General features: G+C 50.8%; 1 protein-coding gene across 1 annotated transcript in view; it reads left to right on the top strand.

Moving 5' to 3' along the window:
• The window catches only part of LOC126538362 (uncharacterized), a 28,466-nt gene extending 11,411 nt beyond the window's left edge, over nt 1-17,055 (top strand). Inside the window, exons 2-3 of the mRNA XM_072287702.1 lie at nt 14,759-14,872; nt 16,910-17,055. Of these exons, the coding sequence (XP_072143803.1) occupies nt 14,759-14,872; nt 16,910-17,055 (260 nt within the window). The remainder of the gene's footprint in view (nt 1-14,758; nt 14,873-16,909) is intronic.
• Nucleotides 17,056-18,447: the final 1,392 nt, after the last annotated feature.

Below are 18,447 nucleotides of genomic sequence, written 5' to 3'. Positions count from 1 at the left end.
CATGCGGCGATGAAATAAGTCGTCAAGCTGAGCGCGAGCTTTTAGTGCTGAAATGCCAAAGAGCTCACGTGGTTGCACGCACACGACCAGCATGCACACGCATGCTGGTCTTGGCTGCGCGCGCACGTGGTTTTCTGCCAAACCACGTGCTAAGCATGCACATGCCGCTTATGGCAGCGCGCGCACCTGGTTTTTTGCCAAACCACGTGCTAAGAACGCGCATGCTGCTTTGGCTCCGCGCGCACGTGATCTTCTGGTAAACCGCGTGCTAAGCACGCATGTGCTGCTCTTGGCAGTGCGTGAACGTGGTTTTCTGCCAAACTACGTGCTAAGCACGCGCATGCTGCTATTGGCAGCACAGTATGTGGTTTTCTGCCAAATCACCTGCTAAACATGCACATGCAGCTCTTGGCAGCGCGCACACATGGTTTTCTCCCACACCACGCGCAAGCACGCGCGTGCTGCTCTTGGTAGCGCGCATCCGTGGTTTTCTGTTAAACCACGTGGTAAGCATGCACATGCAGCTTCTGGCAGCGCACACACGTGGCCTTTCTGCCAAGACAACGTGCTAAGCACGCGCACGCTGCTTTTAGCTGCGCACGGAGTTTTCTACAAAGGCCAAGTGTTATGCGCGCGCATGCCGCTTTCGGCAGCGTGCAGACGTGGTTTTCTGCCAAATCACGTTCTAAGCACGGGCATGCTGGTTTTGGCAGCGCGCACACGTGGTTTTCTGCCAAATCACGTGCTAAGCATACACATGCAGCTCTTGGCAGCGCATGCACGTGCTATTCTACCAAAGCACGTGCTATGCACGCACGTGCTGCTCTTGTCAGCGCGGGCACGTGGTTTTCTGCCAAACCACGTGCTCAGCATCCACCTGCAGCTCTTGGCAGTGCGCACACCTTGTCTTCAACCCAACCACGTGCTAAGCACGCACATGCTTCTCTTGGCAGCGCGTGAACGTCGTTTTCTGCCAAATTACGTGCTATGCACGCGCATGCTGCTCTTCGCAGCGGGTGCACGTTGTTTTTTGCGAAACCACGTGCTAAGTATGCACATGCAGCTTTTGGCAGCGCGCGCATGTTACTTTCTGCCAAACCACGTGCTAAGCATGCACATGCAGCTCTTCACAACGCCCGCACGTGGTTTTATGCCAAACCACGCGCTAAGCACGCGCATGCTGCTCTTTCTTGTGCGCGCGCGTGGTTTTCTGCCAAACCACGTGCTGAGCATGCACACGCTGCTCGCGGTAGCGCGCGCGCCTGGTTTTCTGCCAACCCACGTACTAAGAACGCGCATGCTGCTTTGGCTCCGCGTGCTCTTGGTTTTCTGCCAAAGCACGCGCATGCTGCTCTTGGCAGCGCGCGCGCCTGGCTTTCTGCCAAACCAAGTGGTAAGCATGCACATGCAGCTTTTAGCAGCGCGCGCACTTTGTTTTCTGCCAAACCCCGTGCTATAAGCATGCGCATACAGCTCTTCCAGCGCGCGCACGTGGCCTTTCTGCCAAGACCATGTGCTAAAAACGCGAATGCTGCTGTTGGTAGCACGAGCACGTGGTTTTCTGCCAAACCAAGCGGTAAACATGTACATGCACCTTTTGGCAACGCGCGCACGTGGCCTTTCTGCCAAGACCATGTGCCAAGAACGCGCATGCTGTATTTGGCATCGCACGCACATGCTGCTCTTCGCAGCGCACGCACCTGGTTTTCTGCCAAACAACGTGGTCAGCACGCGCGTACTGCTTTTGGTTCCGCGCGAACGTTTTCTTCCAAAGCATGCGCTGAGCACGCCTATGCAGCATTTCGGAGCGCGTTTACGTGGTTTCCTCCCAAAGCACGCACGAAGCATTCGCATGCTGCTTTTGGCAGCGCACTCACGAGGTTTTCTGCCAAACCGCATGCTAAGAATGCGCATGCTACTCTTGGCAGCGCACGCACGTGGTTTTCTGCCAAATCACGTGCTGAACACGCGCATGCTTCTCTTGGCAGCGCGCGCAGCTGGTTTTCTGACAAACCATGCTATAAGCACGAACATGCTGCTCTTGGAAGCGCGCGCGCGTGGTTCTCTGCCAAACCACGTGCTAAGCACGCGCCTGCTGCTATTGGCAGCGATCGCACATGGTTTTTTACAAAGCCTAAGTGTTAAGCACGCGCATGCTGCTTATGGCAGCGCGCGCACGTTGCTTCCTGCCAAACCACGTGCTAAGCATGCACATGCAGCACTTGACAGCGCGCGCACATGCTTCTCTGCCAAACTAGGTGCTAAGCACGGACCTGCTGCTATTGGCAGCGTGCACACAAGGTTTTCTACCAAACCAAGTGCTAAGCATGCACATGCTGTTGTTGGTAGCAAGCGCACGTGGTTTTCTGCCAAACCAATTGGTAAGCATGCACGTGGAGCTTTTTGCAGATCGCGCACCTCGATTTTACACAAACCGCATGCTAAGAAAGCGCATGCTTTTTTGGCTGCGCGCACACGTGCTTTTCTGGCGAACCGCGTTCTAAGCACGCACATGCTGCTCTTGGCACTGCTTGAACGTGGTTTTCAGCCAACCAATGTGCTATGCACGTGCATGCTGCTACTGGCAGCACAGTATGTGGTTTTCTGCCAAATCACCTGCTAAACATGCACATGCTGCTATTGGCAGCGCGCGCACGGTGCTTTCTGCCAAGCGACATGCTAAGCACGCGCAGGCTGCACTAGGGAGCGCGTGATCGTGGTTTTCACCCAAACCACGTGCTATGCAAGTACATGAAGCTTTTGGCAGTTCGCGCACATTGTTTTCTGCCAAACTACGTGCTTAGCATGCACATGCAGCTCTTGGCAGTGCGCAAACCTTGTCTTCTGTCAAACCACGTGCTAAGCAGGGACATGCTGCTCTTGGCAGCGCGTTAACGTGGTTTTCTGCCAAATTACGTGCTATGCACGCCCATGCCTCTCTTGGCAGCGGGCGCACATTTTTTTCTGCGAAAGCACGTGCTAAGTATGCACACGCAGTATTTGGCAGCGCGCGCAGGTGGTCTTCTGCCAAATCACGTGTTACGTGTGCACATGCGGCTCATGGCAGCGCGCGCACGTGGTTTTCTGCCAAAGCACTACTAAGCACGCAAATGCTGCTTTTGGCAGCGCGTGCACATGGTTTTCTGCCAAACGACGCTCTAAGCATTCCCAGCTCGCGCATGTGCTTTTCTGCCCATCTACATGCTAAACACGCGCATGCTGCTCTTGGCAGCGCGTGCACGTGGTCTTTTACTTAAGTATGCGCTAAGCACGCGCATGCTGCTCTTGGCTGCGCGCTCGTGGTTTTCTGCCAAACCACGTGCTAAGCACGCGCATGGTGCTCTTGGCAGCGCACGCACGTGGTTTTCTGCCAAATCACGTGGTAAGCATGCACATGCAGCTTTTGGCAGCGCGCGCACGTTGTTTTCAGCCAAACCACGTGCTAAGTACGCACATGTAGTTCTTGGCAGCGCGCGCACGTGGTTTTCTGCCGAACCACGCTATAAGCACGCACATGCTGGTCTTGGCACCACGCGCGTGGTTTTTCCAAACCACGTGGAAGCTACTTTTGGCTCCACGCGCACGTGGCTTTCTGCCAAACCACGAGCTAAACACGCGCATGCTGCTCTTTGCAGCGCACCCACCTGGTTTTCAGCCCACGTGCTAAGAATGTGCATGCTGCCTTGGCTCCACGGAAACGTGCTTTTCTGCAAAACCACGCACTATGCACGCGCATGCTGCTCTTGGCAGCGCGTGCACGTGGTTTTCCGCCAAACCACGTGCTAAGCATGCACGAGCAGCTCTTAGCAGCGCGCGCACGTGGTTTTCTGCCAAACCACGTGTCAAGCACGCACATGCTGTTATTTGTAGCACGCGCACATGGTTTTCAGCCAAAGCACGTGCTAGGCATGCACAAACAGCTCTTGCCAGAGCGCCCACGTGTTTTCCTGCCATACCACGTGGTAGGCACGCGCAAAGCACGTCCTAAGCACGCACATGCTGCTTTCGGCAGCGCGTGCACCTGGTTTTCTGCGAAATCACGTGTTAGGCATGCACATGCAGCTCGTGGCAGCGCGCGCACGTGGTTTTCTGCCAAAGCACTGCTAAGCACGCACATGCTGCTTTTGGCAGCACGTGCACGTGCTTTTCTAACAAACGACGCTCTAATCTTGCGCATGCTGCTCTTGGCAGCGCGCGCACGTGGTTTTCTGACAACCGACGTGTTAAGCATGCACATGCAGCTTTTGGCAGCACGCGCTCATTGTTTTCTGCCAAAGTACGTGTTAATCACGCGCGTATTGCTTTTGGAAGCGCACACTTGGTTTTCTGCCAAATCAAGTGCTAAGCACGCACATGCTGCTCTTGGCAGCACGTGCACGAGGTTTTCTGCCAAACCACGTGCTAAGCACGCGCATGCTGCTCTTGGCAGCGCGCGTACGTAGTTTTCTGCCAAAGCACGTGCTAAGTACGCGCATTTTTATTTATTTATTCAATTCGGATACTTTCCTGGCCCGAAGGCATTACGGAAAGGAGTGCTAAGTGAAAAAAATACAGTGGCGTCGAGGCGTCCTTGAACCTTCTGGCCGAAAGTTTGTAGAATTTCTGTCGCAGCTACGTGCAGCATCAGACACAGGGTAATTGCAGTTGGGAAATCTTTCATACTCAGCCGCGCGGTAGTGGCACGCGCGGTAAACATGTCCTGCTTCGCCGCAATGAAAGCATAGCGGCCGGCGGTCAGCGGTGCGCCACAAATCGGTCTTTCGAAACGGGTATCCGGCAGGGGAGTCGCCGTAGAAACGAGGCGCAGCGATCGACTGGCGGCGATACGGCATAGTTGGCGGCGGCTGTGACTGTCGAAAATAGGGCGTCGGGGTGGGGTGATCGCTGCGTCGTAGTGGTCGACGGCGTCAGCAGCATCGAAGTGGCGGGAGGTGGACGACAGACAGCTTCCGTGTAGGTTAATCGTCGCGGCACCACCTGCCAGTCGGGCGACGAAAAGGCCTCTCGAACTTCCTCCCGAACGATATCAGCGACAGAAGCCACCCCTGGTGCCATGGGAGAGATCCCGAGCTGCCGGATCTCCTCTCGCACAATCTCTCGGATAACTTCACGCAGAGACGTGCTGCAGCTCTCAGGTAGAATAGAAGCATTCACCGGCGAGCTCTTGCGGTCATATTGGGGGTACCGCTGCTGTAGTGCCCGTTCTATAGCGGTTGATGATGTGTTGTGTTTAGTGGCGCAAGGGCCAGGTTTGGCCAAAGAGCGCCATGACAAGTGTTAATGTTGATGTATTATGGAAGATGTGACTTGGCTGTAAAGTGGCCTAAAAATAGTCGATGTAAAGTGCGTAAAATCTACGTGCTATAAAATTATGGCGATGATTATTGAAGAAAACTATGACCATTAAAATCCATCGTAGGAGAATGATGCAAAATGGAAAATGTATAAGATAGTAAAATTACTTGGAGCACTGCTGCCTCGCCAGAGCCCTTGAAACACAAGGGCCTAGAGGCGCGTGCTATACGAGAGAGCTATCACAGCGGTATCCTCTGAAGAGAGGACCCGCTACGAACATGTGGGGCTAAGAACATGCAAGACAACATCTTTCAGGAAGCCCAGGACTGCGCTGGAGTCAAACAGCGGTTCTGGGCCGAGTAACATTACTGGATGAAGGGGGATGTGCTGGCGGTATGCTAAGTGAAAATGTTTCTTTCTATTGGATTCGGCTTCCCGACACTCCAGTAGGACGTGGAGGACGGTCAGCCTCTCCCCGCATCTGCCACAGGTTGGAGGCTCGTTTCCCGTGAGTAAAAAGTTATGTGTGCCAAACGTGTGCCCTATTCTTAGACGGCAGAATAGGACATCTGTACGGCGGGATTTTGTTACAGGAGGCCAAAACCCTAATTGTGGCTTTATTACATGCAGTTTATTATTTATTTCTTCGTCCCACATGCGTTGCCAATGCTTTCGTAGTTTCCTTCTTAAGAAAGGCTTCAGGTATGTGACAGGGACCGAAGCAGTAGGATTAACTGCATGCAATGAAATTGATGTGGCCATCTGGTCAGCCAGAACGTTTCCCTCGATGCCCCTATGTCCAGGCACCCAGCATATGATCACATGTTGGTTAGATATATATGCTTTACACAGTAGGGAGTAGAGTTCATTAATTACCGGATTTTTGTGGCTACAGAAAGACATCAAGGCCTTCACAACACTAAGGGAGTCCGTATATATAACTGATTTCTGGAGTTTTGATTTATTTATATGCTTTGCGACCTGCAGGAGTGCGTAAGCCTCAGCCGTAAAGATACTAGTTTCCGGATGCAGTACGTCGGATTCCGAGAAGGATGGACCGACGGCTGCATAGGACACCCCGTCGTGTGACTTCGATGCGTCTGTGTAGAACTCCGTGCAGGAGTATTTGTGCTGGAGTTCCCGGAAATGCATCTGGATTTCAATCTCTGGAGCATGCTTTGTGACTTCCACGAAAGATATATCACATTGTATGAGCTGCCACTCCCAAGGAGGTAGCAGCTTGGCTGGATGCATTAGGCGAAGCTCGAGGAGTGGAACGTGCATTTCTTCACTAAGCTCCCTCACACGCAGCGAGAAAGGCTGTCTTACGGAGGGACGATTGCGAAAGAGTGTAGCATGTGTCATGTCATTAATGGTATTAAAACAGGGATGTTGAGGATTTGAGTGGACTTTAAGAAAATATGTTTGGCTGATGTATGTTCTCTGCAGATGAAGTGACCACTCATTTGATTCTACATATAAACTTTGTATGGGACTCGTTCTGAAAGCGCCAGTGGCCAGTCTAATTCCTAGATGGTGAACCGGGTCTAGCATCTTTAGCGCGCTTGGGGCGGCAGAGTTATATATCACGGCACCATAATCTAATCGTGACCGGATGAGGCTCTTATACAGATTCATTAAGCACTTCCTGTCACTACCCCACGTAGTCTGGGATAAAAGTTTCATTAGGTTCATTGTTTTCAGGCACTTTTCTTTCAGATGTTTAATGTGTGGGACGAAAGTGAGTCTATTGTCAAGTATGACACCTAGAAATTTGTGCTCTTTGTTTACAGGTATCTGTTGTCCACACAGTTCTAAGGAAGGGTCCGGAACCAGGCCTCTCTTTCTTGTAAACAAAACACAAGAACTCTTGTGAGGATTGATTTTAAATCCATTTTTCTCTGCCCACCCTGACACCTTGTTCAAACCATGCTGTACCTGTCTCTCGCAGACTGCGAGGTTACAGGACTTGAAACCTATTTGAATGTCGTCCACATAGACGGAATACAAAATGGCCGGTGGTAAGGAAGCACGAAGTGTTGTCATCTTAACAATAAAGAGTGTGCAACTCAGCACGCCACCCTGGGGTACACCAGTTTCTTGTGTAAATGGACGTGAGAGCACATTGCCGACTTTTACCCGGAAGGTGCGATTGGACAAGTAGCTTTTTATTACGTTTAACATATTACCATGAATGCCCATTTCCGATAAGTCTCGCAAGATACCGTATCGCCACGTTGTGTCGTACGCCTTTTCCATATCGAGAAATATCGATAAGAAGAACTGTTTATGTATAAAGGCGTCCCGGATATTTGCTTCAATACGTACAAGATGGTCGGTTGTGGAGCGCCCTTCTCGGAAACCACACTGATAGGGATCAAGCTTTTTGTTCTGTTCAAGGAAATGGATGAGTCGCCGATTTATCATTTTTTCGAATACCTTGCACATGCAGCTTGTGAGGGCTATCGGGCGGTAACTTGCCACTGAAGAAGGGTCTTTGCCTTGTTTCAAAACAGGGACCACAATGGCTTCTTTCCATGCCGTTGGAAGGTACCCTGCGTCCCAGATGGTGTTGAAAAGTGTAAGTAGTGTTACTTGCGTGTCATTGTGTAAGTTTTTGAGCATTTCGTACATGATTCTATCAGAGCCCGGTGCAGAGCTCTTGCATGCGCTCAAGGCAGCTCTCAACTCTGCAATACTAAAGGGGCGGTTGAACGGTTCATTCTGCCGACAGTTTCTTGTGAGTGGCTTGCATTCTTCTATGTGTTTATATTTGAGAAAAGATTGCGAATAGTTGGTGGAACTTGACACGCTCTGAAAGTGCTCCCCAAGTGAGTCTGCTTGTTCAAGCAGGGTATCGCCTTGGGTGTTTACCAGGGGAAGTGAATAAGTTTGTCGTCCTTTTATCCTGTTAACCCTGTTCCAGACTTTCGCCTGCTCTGTATAAGAGTTGATACCCGATAGGAACTTTTGCCAGCTCTCTCTTCTGGCCTGTCGGCGGGTTCTCCTGCCTTGAGACTTTACTTTCTTAAAGTTAACAAGATTCTCTGCAGTAGGCGAAGCGCGTAGCAACTCCCACGCTTTGTTCTGTTTCTTACGGGCGATCCTACATTCGTCGTTCCACCATGGGACGCGTCGTCTACATGCCAAGCCACTTACTTCAGATATGCATTTAGATGCGGCATCTGTAATGAAGGCTGTAAAATACTCCACAGCCGCATCAATTTCCAAAGAAGACATATCAGCCCATGAGATGCTAGATAGAGTTCGAAATTTCTCCCATTCGGCTGTGTCTATCTTCCACCTAGGAGCTTGTGGAGGAAATTCATTTTCTTTGGATTTTCTTAGCAGTACGGGGAAGTGATCGCTCCCGTAAGGATTTCTCGTAACTTCCCATTCGAGTTCGGGCAGTATAGACGCGGAAACTATACTAAGATCTATTGACGAAAAGGTTCTGTTTGCAAGTGAGTAATATGTGGGCTCTTTCTTATTGAGAAGGCACGCTCCAGAAGAAAAAAGGAACTGTTCAACGAGACGACCTCGCGCATCGATGCGAGAGTCTCCCCACAAGGTGTTGTGTGCATTGAAATCGCCAAGAACGACATAGGGTTCTGGCAATTCATCTATGAAGGACTGAAATTCAGGTTTGTTTAGTTTGTAATGTGGAGGTATGTAAAGTGAACAAATAGTGATGAGTTTGTTTAGTAGGACAACTCGAACCGCCACTGCTTCGAGGGCCGTTCGTAGCTGCAGACGTTGACACGCTATGCTTTTTTGAATTACAATGGCAACACCACCCGATGATGCGACAGCATCATCGCGGTCTTTGCGAAAAGTAACGTGTTGTCGAAGAAAATTTGTGTGTTTTGGTTTTAAGTGTGTTTCCTGTAAACACAGCACTTTTGGATTGTGTTGGTGGATAAGTTCTTGTAGATCATCGAGATTCCTAAGAAGACCTCTGACATTCCATTGAATGATTTGTGTATCCATATTAAAGAAAAATTTGGTGCTGTGTTTACGGAAACGGAGGTGACGCCTTAGGTTACAGAGCTCTTTCGAGGCCCTGTAACGGGGGTTCTACCCTTTCTGGAGCGTTCGAGGGAGCCTCGCCGCTCCTTAGGCGCTTGGTGCGCCTTGAGAATAGGTGTAGTGTCCATTGCCTCTTGCAAGGCGCTGGACACGTGCTCTTGCGAGCGAGATGTTTCCCGAGAGAGTCCCGCCTTGGAGGGCAGGACCCCTGCGCCCACCAGCCCGGAGGTCGATGGGGCTCCCTGAGGGATTTGGCTGCGCCGGCTGTTGCCAGCGCTGGAAGGGGCCGGGGAGGTTGGGGAAGTCTCGGCTGCGCCCACCTTCGGGGTTGGTAGTCCCTTCTGCTCGGTTGGTGGAGCAGCGCAAGCTGCGACCACCGTGGGGGCAGATGGCGTGACTGCCGACTCACTATTTGTGGGTCGGACAGTTGCCGGAGGCCGTTGTGGCGCTGCCCCCTGACGCGCCACTTCGGCAAAGCTTTTCTTTGGCAGGTATGCTAACCGCCTTCGTGCCTCTTTGAACGATATGTTCTCTTTTACTTTTATGGTTACAATTTCTTTTTCCTTCTTCCAGGAGGGGCACGACCGCGAGTACGCGGCGTGATCCCCGTCACAGTTTACACAGTGAAAGGAGTTATTACAAGCTTCAGTGGCGTGTTCAAGGGCACTACATTTCGCACATGTTTGGCGGCCCCGGCAGCTCTGCGAACTGTGGCCGAAACGCTGGCATTTGAAACATCTTAGGGGATTCGGCACATATGGTCTGACACGGAGCTTGATGTACCCCGCCTCTACAGACTCGGGCAGAATACTTGAACCAAATGTGAGTATTAGGTGCTTTGTTTGAATTTCTTTCCCATCTCTTCTCATCTTAATTCTTCTCACATTGACGACATTCTGATCACTGAAGCCCTCCAGGAGCTCAGCCTCTGTCAGTTGGAGCAAATCGTCATCCGAGACAACGCCGCGGGTGGTGTTGAGAGTGCGGTGTGGAGTTACTGTTAGTGGAACATCTCCAAATGATACTATACTGGGCAACTTTTCGTACTGTTTCTGATCATGGAGCTCTAACAAGAGATCACCACTTGCCAGCCTTGATACCTTGTAGCCTGGGCCAAGGACATCAGTTAAGGACCTGGAAACTAGAAAAGGGGAAATGTTTCGTACTTGTTTGTCGGATTTTTCTGAGTGGATGACATGGTAATGTGGGAAGTTTGGTCTTTGACGTCCAAGGAACTGGAAAACTTCATCGGTGCGCCCTCTTTTGTGAGGGCGATCAGGAAGCGGAGGGAAAGAGGTTGCCATAAAGGGATTGAATTTTCGGCAATAACGCCAGCCACCCACCGTGGAGTCCTACAAGGGGACGCTACAGGGACTGTAAGAACAGGTCCTGCAAACGCCAGCTGTACGTTATCACTATAACCAAATATGAGATAACCTAGGTTGGTTATTCACACAAGGTTAACCCTTGCTGCCTGGAAAATTGGAAGTAAACGGAAGCTAGGAGGAGACAGGAAAGATGAAAAAGTAAGAGAAAGACGAAGATTAGAGGAAGAGAGAGACAGGAAGAGGCAACTACCGATTTCCCCCGGGTGGGTCAGTCCGGGGGTGCCGTCTACGTGAAGCCGAGGCCAAAGGGGTGTGTTGCCGCCGCCGAGGGGCCGTAAAGGTCCAGACACCCGGCATTGGCTCAACCCCCAGGATCCCCTTTTCCCCGGACACGGCTAAGCCGCGCACGGCTACACGCGGGAGGGTCCAACCCTCGTGTGCTCGGGTCCGTGGTGTCGCAACACACCAAACGCCTGCTTGCGCAGACGCCCCTGCGGGGTTCTATAGCGGTAGCCTCCTTGGTAAATTCGGCCACTGTCGTCGGTGGGTTCCTCACGAGCCCGGCAAACAGTTCCTCCTTCACTCCGCGCAAGAGATAGCGCAACTTTTTTTCTTCGGCCATCTCAGGTTCTGCTCTGCGGAAAAGGCGGGCCATATCCTCTGCAAACATGACAGCGCTCTCGTTTGGTTTTTGAATACGGGATTCGAGAAGGCGCTGCGCGGTGTCTCTTCTGTCGCTACTAGAGTGAATGTGTCTAGCAGCTGGGAGCGGAAGGCATCCCACGTGGTCAAATTTCTCCCCCGGTTCACAAACCACGTACGCGCACTGTCTTGAAGCGCAAAATTGACATTAGACAACTTTTGCTGGGAGCCCCAGTCATTATAACTGGCGACACGCTCAAATTGGTCCAGCCGATCTTGGACATCTTCAAAAGCGTCACCATGGAAACTTTCTGGGATCTTGGGATTCTGCAGCGTCCCCTGCGATGGAGTTGCAGTGGCCATGGCGGAAATTGGTAGACGCGTTCTTGCAGGGTCCTGCAAAGGGTTGAACTCGGGCGTCAGGCCTAGCAGGCGGCGACTGTAGCGGTGAACAGGAGTTTGGACGAACGCAGGTGATTCCGCGTTCAATGTATGGCTCCGCGAAGGGGTGCCGATCATGAGGCAATCCCACCCAGCACCTCCACCAGTGTCACAGCCTAGTAGGAGACGGGAAAGCCGGTGTCGAGGACGTGTAAAAGCACTTTATGAGAGCAGTCAACGAGACGTCGTTGTCGTCTCTGTTTTTCTACTCGCGCGCTACTTCAGCGTCGTTCTCATCGCTTGGCACATACCCGCTGCGACCATATAGAATGTGGCAATATGTGAGATTGAGTCTGTGTTAAATAATATGGAAGATAACAGATTGTAATTGTATACTGGTAGTTATTTTTCGCTACTGTATTGTAACTAGTTTACATAACATAATATTATCTGCATATATGTGTTTAAAATGCTGTTATATACACACTTTAGGCGTGATTGTATTGGCCACCAGCCGCTACCGTGCCTGTCTGGGAGACCGGAGCTTTGTCAAGCCGAAGAAATTTCGGCTTTTTTTCCGGCTCTCGCTTCTTCACATTGTATTCAGTGGTGAAAATAAAGATCATTAATTAATTATGGGGTTTTACGTGCCAAAACCACTTTCTGATTATGAGGCACGCCGTAGTGGAGGACTCCGGAAATTTCGACCACCTGGGGTTCTTTAACGTGCACCTAAATCTAAGCACACGGGTGTTTTCGCATTTCGCCCCCATCGAAATGCGGCCGCCGTGGCCGGGATTCGATCCCGCGACCTCGTGCTCAGCAGCCTAACACCATAGCCACTGAGCAACCACGGCGGGTGATAAAGATCATGATGATGATGATGATGATGATGATGACGATGTTAAAGGCTTGCGAGGATGCTGCAGAACCAGGCCTTCGGACCAGCACCAGCGGCAGCAGAAAAGCACGACCCGTAAGCGCGGCTGGCGGGATGCGTACTGAATCATTACGCAAAAAAGAGGTGAGGAGTACAGACAGGACACAAGAGTAGAGAAGTGGACAACACGAACGCCGAATATCAAGTGAAGGGAGCACTGCAGCGAAAAAAGAAAGAAGACACAGAACTCATCTGCGCAAGCTCAGGTATGGTATCGCCACGTTTCAGTCGGATACATATGTGTCGGTCTACGTGAGAGATACCTGTTAAGGCACTTAATCTCTTATGTGAAGTAATCGAAGGCTGACTCACGCACGCACTTACACCGTTATAGATATGCCAGAATCACCAGGATTTTCCTCTCGTAAATACTGAACTAGTTGCTGAGAATTACGCAAGCAAAAGTGGTCTGAAAAAACTAGTGAAGCTATGCAGCTGTAGGTAACTAGCGACACAGACCTGCCACGTCCCTTTATATGACACTATAGCACGAAAACGGATTTCTTGCTTATGGGTCTTCGCCGAGACAAACAGTTCTAAGGTGAGGGATTTTGCTTTCTTGACATTAGAGACAACCCTATCAAACGTTATGTCTTGACAGGAGGTTAACCGCACGTTGCTTAACTGCCGACGGCTTGAGTTTTACTGGCTGCAAATTCGTTTCTATAGCTGAAATCGCTTTTTCTGAAAACATGTCATCTGGCACAATTACGAAATAGCCTTCCTTGTCAGATATTACTGGTCTAAGTTTATGCTCCACAAGGTAATTAACTACCGGTCGGACAGGGTCAGACGTCTTAAAATGAGAATTTGATTGTTCAATGCTAGCAATGCAATCTGAAATACAGCGCGAGCGTTCTTCTTCCGGGACGAACCTGGTTATGCAGCGCGGTATGCTTAAAATGTCAACGGGTTTTATGTTAGGCTTAAGACAGTGCTTAGGACTTAAAGCAGGGGTTTTTCTATAGGTATCACTTACGATGGCATCTCCAAGAACTAATGCGTTATTTGACGGTGAATTATTAGAAAGGTGTTTCGTCTTACTTTGTTGAAGCTTTCTTTCCGGATCAGGATCCGGAACTTTCCGGATCAGAATCCGGAACTTTCCGGATCCAAATTAACCTTTCTGGATCCGCATCAAAATGCATTAGTAAAAAAAATCTAATCGCCTCAAAGGCCGCATCTGGCACTTGGCCAGACATTCATACAACCCATACACTGTCGGACGCACACTGTGGAAGGGAGTAGCAGTACCAGCGGCAACATACGCAGACGATGTGCTGGCCTACTCCAGTGAAACCATAAAATGCCTGGAGCGTCAGGGCCGATTTACGCTCGAGCCGCCCATCGCCGCAAGCCACACCGATCGCTTGCGGTCGCGCGAAAAATTGAACGTATCCAGCACATGTGCACAAATTACCATTTACACTGTGTGCACAGTGTATACCCTACACATTGTAAACCAAAATTTGTGCACAAGTGTTTGATACGTGCAATCCTTCGCGCAACCGCACGCGTGCGGTGCGGCTTGCGGCGATAGGCGGCTCGAGCGTAAATCGGCCCTCATCAAACAGAACTAGGCCGTTGGCTGCTAGGGGGCAGCATAGCCACTGCAAATGCAGCAGTAAGCGGGGAAATTAGCTGGTCCTCGTACGAGGCAAGGGAGGCGAGGTCAAAATTACAATATGCCGGCAGACTCAGATTCATGGCAAACACAAATTACAGTAGCAGAATGTACCTACACCTAAGATACAAAAACATCAAGACTGCTTGGATTCGGAAATACACGTCCATAGACACGAAATACAGCGAAAATTCAAAACACCACTACAATAAGACAGAGGCAGATTGGCGCAAGGCAGTCACCAAGGAAATCAATGATGCTGAAAAAACGATTTGGCGCACGACAGTGGCAAAAAGCAAAGCCTGGCACTACATTACCAACACGTGCCGGAACCGTGCTCATCACCAGACTACCGAGGAGATAGAGGCAGCGCCCTGCTGTTTCAAGCCCGCACTGGCGCTCTCCTCACAAACCAACGCCGCCACGAACTATTCGGCGTGGATCCGACGTGCCGCTTGTGCGGTGCACCAGAAGAAACCCTTCTCCATGTGCTACAACAATGTCCGAGACTTCCCGCAGATCCCCGATCGTGCACCCTGGCTGAGAGCCTGGCACTGACTGGTCTCACCGAGGAGGACCGAACTGCACGCGCCGAGACTACGAAGATCCGGCTAGAACAGTGGGAACGACTGGGTAAGCGAGCCGAATAGGTGAAGGAAACCCCCAGACAGACATCGCCCGGCTAGAGCCGCCTAGTCACAGTGAGTGGCCGCTGATGCCGACCACCTCAGCTACACGAGCTCCTAAGACAGAGACGGCCGACCAGGCAGCCAGAGAATACAACAAACCGGACCAACCAGACGGACTCACAGACTGTGACTGTGACAAAACTGTGTTTTATGTTCTTTCTCTCCTTACTTTCTACGCCTTACTTTCTTTCCTTTTTGTACTTTCAACATCTCCTGTGGCGTTGACAAACGCCTGCCCTGAGTCAAAAGGGATCCGGACCACTTACTTACTTACTTACTTACTTACCACACACAGTAGCAGTAACAAAATGTATTCTTCTTTGCTGCTGGTGTAAATTTTTCGCAGGAGCGTAATCGTTAACACATTGTTTTTGTAAATGTTTAAAATGTTTTACACTTGGTTAGAGCAATATTAGCTCTTTCTTTGGCAGGTTAAGCTCTGCGCCAACGGGTGGCTGGACCGTGGAGACCCATCAGGCAGCTCACGTACAGTCGCGGACAGAATATTATGGACCATGAAATCTAAGAAAAAGCTGAATATCTCCGCAACCTCACAACGCAATCTGGTATTTGCATTTTGGACCTGGACTAGAATATGCTAACAACGTTGTCGTGGGCAGTTTTACTGGTTACTGCTACAGGCTGCTCGGGAATTGAACGTTTTCGGAGATCCCGTGGTCCATTTTATTCTGTCCGCGACTGTACGTCTACGCTAAAGTTCCTTCATCAACTTGAGTTTATGCCTTCACCGTTCCGTCGAAACGTTCTGCCAGGGTGCGATTACCGGAATACCAGACACGTTCGGCGCTACGACAGAATGCTCGCAACGCACACTGCTTCGATAGCTCTCGCTTGGGGTTGACGACCAAGCCGCTAGCGGAGACGTTTCGCGCGGGCGGGCTCCAAAACAACCGGAAGTGGACGATGTGACGTCGCATCGTGACGCAGAACCAGTGAAGGCGGAGCTTAGCCCCGATCGCTCGGCGAACGAGTTGAGGAGGAAAAGCATGGCTAGGGAGGGGAGTAACTTGTAATCGCTTGTAGCTCCATTAATGCGTAACGCTTCATTTAAATTGTGGTACGAATGTTCTACTTAAGCTATACCCTACGCGTCTACAAAATTTGTCCGAACCGTTTCAGGGGCCCTTTAAGATTTTCCCGTGAGGATCAGCTACAACAGCTACAAATGAATCTGTGCGCCCATACTGGGCAGCATCTACATAGGTAGTTAATTGCAGGCTTTTGTGCGTAAAGTCAATGAGAGAGCGGGCTCGTGCCTTGCGTCTAGCTGCATCATATTGGGGGTGTACATTCCGAGGGAAAGGGCTAACTTGAAAGGTTGCCCTAACGGTGTGAGAGCATGATGGCATTCTGGTCGACGGCCAAGGGGGCCAGACCTACGGACATTAATATGCTTCTGCCTGCCTTCGAAGACGAGACGCGGACGGTTTGTGTCGTTCTTTGTGCTTCGGTCACCTCCGTCAGGGTATTGTGAACCCCTAATTGTAGGAGCTTTTCCATGCTGGTGCTAGTGGGAATTCCCAGTATGTGTTTAATGCTTTTTCTCATCAGCGCATCAATTTTGGCCTCCTCCGAGCGGGACCAGTTGAGCGCCGATGCTACGTAGTTTATGTGACTCATGAGGAACGCCTGATACAGCCTAAGGAGATTGCTCTCACTGAGGCCGCCTCTGCGGTTCGAGACTCTTGTGATTAATCGGAGCATGCTTTCTGTTTTTGCCTGGACGCGGACAACACTTTGATTGTTGCTTCCCTTTGCATTTAGGAGCAGACCTACAATCCTGACCGATTCGAATCTAGGGATCATCTGACCAGATTCTGCGTATAGGTTAATAGGAATCTGTTCGAGAGGGGTAGAGTGCCTCTTGCCCCTGCGATCCGGTCTATAAAGCAGTAGTTCTGACTTTGATGGTGATAGACACAGTCCCGTCCCTTTTAAGTACTCTTCCGTAATATTCAAGGCCTCCTGAAGGGCACGCTCCACGGCCCCCTAGGACCCCCCACCGCTACAAACGGTGATGTCCGCATAGAGCACATGATTCGCGCCCTCAACTCTAGCCAGCCTTTCCGAGAGGCCTTTCATCGCTATATTGAAAAGGAGGGTTGAGATTACTGCACCCTGCGGAGTGCCCTTAGCCCTTAACTTGAACTCGTCGGATCTTAGTTGACCGATTTTAAGTGGCTTTATAGTCCCTTAAGAAAGAGCTGACGTAAGCGTGAAAGCGTTTCCCTAAGTTTAAGTGCGAGATGGATTCCAGAATGAATGTGTGTGTGATGGTGTGAAAGGCTTTGGCGAGATCTAACGCTAAAATGCCTCTGACTTCCCCGGTGTTCACGTCGATTATCTGCCTTTTGATGAGAAGCATGACATCTTGCGCGGATAGAGAGGGCCTGAAGCCTACGGCAACAGTTCTCGTTCCTCGATGTATCTCGTTACTCTCTCATGGAAGACGTGCTCAGCCACCTTGCCCACGCAGTACGTGAGCGAGACTGGTCTAAGGTTTTCGAGTGTGAATGCTTAACTGATTTCGGGATAAGGACCACAGAGGCCGTTTTCCAGTCCTCTGGGTTCCAGACAGTTTCCCACGTGCGGTTGATCTGTTCCGTAAGCTTCTCAATTGATTTCTCATCGAGGTTACGCAGGAGTCTGTTGGAGATGCCATCCGGCCCGGGCGCCGAGCGGCCGTTTAGCTCGTGTAGCACCTTTCTGACTTCCGCTTTAGTCACCGGGGCATCAAGCTCCTCTATGGGTTCACCTGTATACTCTGGGTAGTCTTCGTGCCCCGTGGGGCCTACGTGGACTGACTGCCTACGGAACCTGTCTGCTAGGCTCTGAAGTATGTCTGCATCTGTTAGCCCCTTTCCTTTAAGATCGTGAATTATTCTATCAATAGCTAGGCACTGATTGCTTTTGGATTGTGAGTCATCTAACAGTTGCTTCAGGAGGTTCCATTTGCCGCCTCCCATACGCATCTGTCCATCAAGTGCCGAGCAAACCTCGCTCCACAGCTGCTCGCTCAACTCTTGGCAATACGCTTCGATTTCACGATTTAACGTCGGCACTTTCTTACGCAGCCTCCGATTGAGCCTGTGCGTTTGCCATCTGGCGAGTAAGGAGCTTTTGGCCTCTACAAGGTGCACCAAGTGCGCATCCATCCTGTTGACCTTTAAGTCAGTTTCGACTGTTTTAGCAACAGCCTTGACGTCCTCTTTCAGTCTCTTTAAGAGGTCTTCGAAGGACTCGTACTCCTCCAAGTCGTCTCGCCGGCGTTTACGGAAGGCGTCCCGGTCTACTACGGCGAACGCCCCAAGGGGGGCTGCGGCAACTTCCAGAGAAATCTCCATAATAAAATGGTCACTTCCCAGGTTCTCTTGCTTATTGTGCCAACTAACAGAGGTGGCATTCTTAACGAAGGCCAGATCGTGCGTGGTATCCCGCGAGAGTGAATTACCGATGCGTGTGGGAAACTGCGGGTCCGTAACTAGCTCTAATGAGCAG

This window comes from Dermacentor andersoni, chromosome 4 (assembly GCF_023375885.2).
Source record: "Dermacentor andersoni chromosome 4, qqDerAnde1_hic_scaffold, whole genome shotgun sequence".
In the NCBI taxonomy this organism is placed as follows: domain Eukaryota; kingdom Metazoa; phylum Arthropoda; class Arachnida; order Ixodida; family Ixodidae; genus Dermacentor; species Dermacentor andersoni.
Note: the sequence above shows the minus strand (reverse complement) of the source record. Positions and strands in the feature narration are given on the sequence as shown.